This window comes from Temnothorax curvispinosus, unplaced genomic scaffold (genome assembly GCF_003070985.1).
Source record: "Temnothorax curvispinosus isolate PA1 unplaced genomic scaffold, ASM307098v1 QBEX01014100.1, whole genome shotgun sequence".
In the NCBI taxonomy this organism is placed as follows: domain Eukaryota; kingdom Metazoa; phylum Arthropoda; class Insecta; order Hymenoptera; family Formicidae; genus Temnothorax; species Temnothorax curvispinosus.
Window position 1 is genome coordinate 5992 of NW_020223880.1, and position 2042 is coordinate 8033.

The 2042-nt window shown below is 49.4% G+C and overlaps 1 protein-coding gene across 1 annotated transcript; it reads right to left on the bottom strand.

The window, feature by feature from the left end:
- Positions 1 to 1139: 1139 nt before the first annotated feature.
- Positions 1140 to 1501, bottom strand: LOC112464336 (trichohyalin-like; the record flags this gene model as incomplete). The annotated part of the gene is made up of 1 exon (XM_025031278.1): positions 1140 to 1501. A coding segment is annotated over one exon (362 nt), but the record flags the coding sequence as incomplete, so codon positions are not given.
- Between the last annotated feature and the right edge of the window lie 541 nt (positions 1502 to 2042).

The following is a 2042-nucleotide window of genomic DNA, read 5'->3' on the forward strand; positions in this document are numbered from 1 at the left end:
CTCTTCTTTTCTAGGCACTCCTCATCCAACCAGCCCACTTTTTTCTTTTCCTCCTTCTTTAATTCCTCCTCCGTCTCTTTTATTGCCCCCTTTCCCTCTTACCTGCTCCCCTTTTAGCCATACCTCTACCAGATGATGATCAGAGTCCACCCTGTCCCCCATCCTCATCTTTTCCACTCTATCCTTTACCTCTCCTTCCCCTATTACATAATCAATCAATGTGCATCTTCTTCCCCCGGTATGTAAACTCTCCCTCTTCATCTTCCTTTGTGTTTCCGTTGAAGATGCACCACCCTCTTTCTCCCAGGAAATCCAACATCAGTCTACCCTCCCTATTTATAATCCGGTCCTTTGACCATTTCTCTTCTTGCCTCCCTCTCTCTTCCTCCCCTTCCTTATCTTCCAGCTCCCCCCTTTCTCCCCTGTTCTCGCGTTGAAGTCCCCCCCCAATCAACACTCTAACTCCTGCCTCTTTGTTCTCCATCCACTTCTCCAGCCCCTTTAGCGCCTTTTCCGCGCCCTCTCCTGCGTATACTCCCACTATCCTTTATCTCTCCTCCCCCACTGTTACCTTGCCCGTCATGATCTCTTCTCCCGCTCCCACAATCCTTTCCCCCTTCTCCACCAACTCCTTCTTTATACCCATAACCATTCCCCCATCGCTCTTCTCTTTTTATTCTTTCTCTTCGCCGTCTGCACTTCCCACTCACTTTCCCGGCAGTCTCTTTTTAACTCTTTTCCACCCTCTATCATCCAACCATGTTTCCAGCAGCACCATCACATCCCATTCTTTCAGCCATAAAACTCCTTATCTTTGTTCTCTAGCCCGGCCACGTTCCAAAAAGTCACGCACAACTCTCCTCTCTCCCTCCCCCTTTCTCCCTCTCTTCTCCCCTCCCCCCATCTACTTGTATCTAGTAGTAGCTAGGACTTGAGCTTCTTCAGATTGCACTGCTTACCATCGACGGCGAACCATGTCCTCCTCGAGCTGGTTTTCTTTCTGGGGCATTTCCCCCACCCCACCTTCTTCTCCCTCCCCCACTATCCTACCTCCCATTCCACCCCCCTCTTTATTTCTCTCCAACTCCTCTATCTTCCTTTCCAGCCCTTTTATGTAGCTCACCAACTTCTTTTTCTCTTCATTCCATTTCTCCTCTCGCTCCACACTCTCTTCTCAACTCCTCCACCTCCCCCCTCATCAACTTCCCCTGTTCCCTGAGCTTTTTCTTCATCTCTCCCATCATCTGTCTCAAATCCCCCCTCCACCCTTTCACCTCCCTCAAATAATTCATCACCTCCTTCACTTCTTCCCTCCACTTCTTCATGTCCTCCCTCCATTTGCATTTCTCCTTTTCCTCCCAGTCCAGAGTCACGGGCGGCTTCTTGCTATCTCTATCTTCCTTCTCCCCCTTCTTTCCTGCATTTCTACATTTTTTCTTTTCCTCTTTGCGTCCTCTCCTTTCCCACTCCCGACGCTGCTGACGCTCCCGCTCCTTGTTCTCTGTGCCCCATCATCATACCCTATCCTCCCGATCATTATCTCTAAGCCGACTCTTCTTACATTCTACGTCCCTGGCCCAACTCCCTCACCGGTCTGCGCGCCGTCTATATTTCACGCACTCCTCGCCCGCGGCCGCTCTCCGCTCGACGCTCTCCCCTCTTAGCGTTTCGCGTACTTCCTGCTCGACCCGCTCTCACACACGCTTTCCGCACTCTTTTCTCCTCAATCCTTCTCTTTCGCAACCTGCCTCCACTCTCTCACGCACACTCTCTCCTCTACTCTCTCCTTCTCACATGCACACCTCCACCAGACCACTCTTACTCTTTCACACACTGCCGAAAGCACTCGTCTAACCGCTACGTGACACACTCTATTGCACCAGAAACGGAAGTTGACATATTAAATGATGCTAACGATAATATACAATTTCCAGATTGTTGTATTGCACCCATTAATGCCGATTTTGTAGAAGATATATATGGTGATCTATTACGAAATAAAGAATTTAATAATATGGCTAAGTGTGCGATACTTTCTGCAA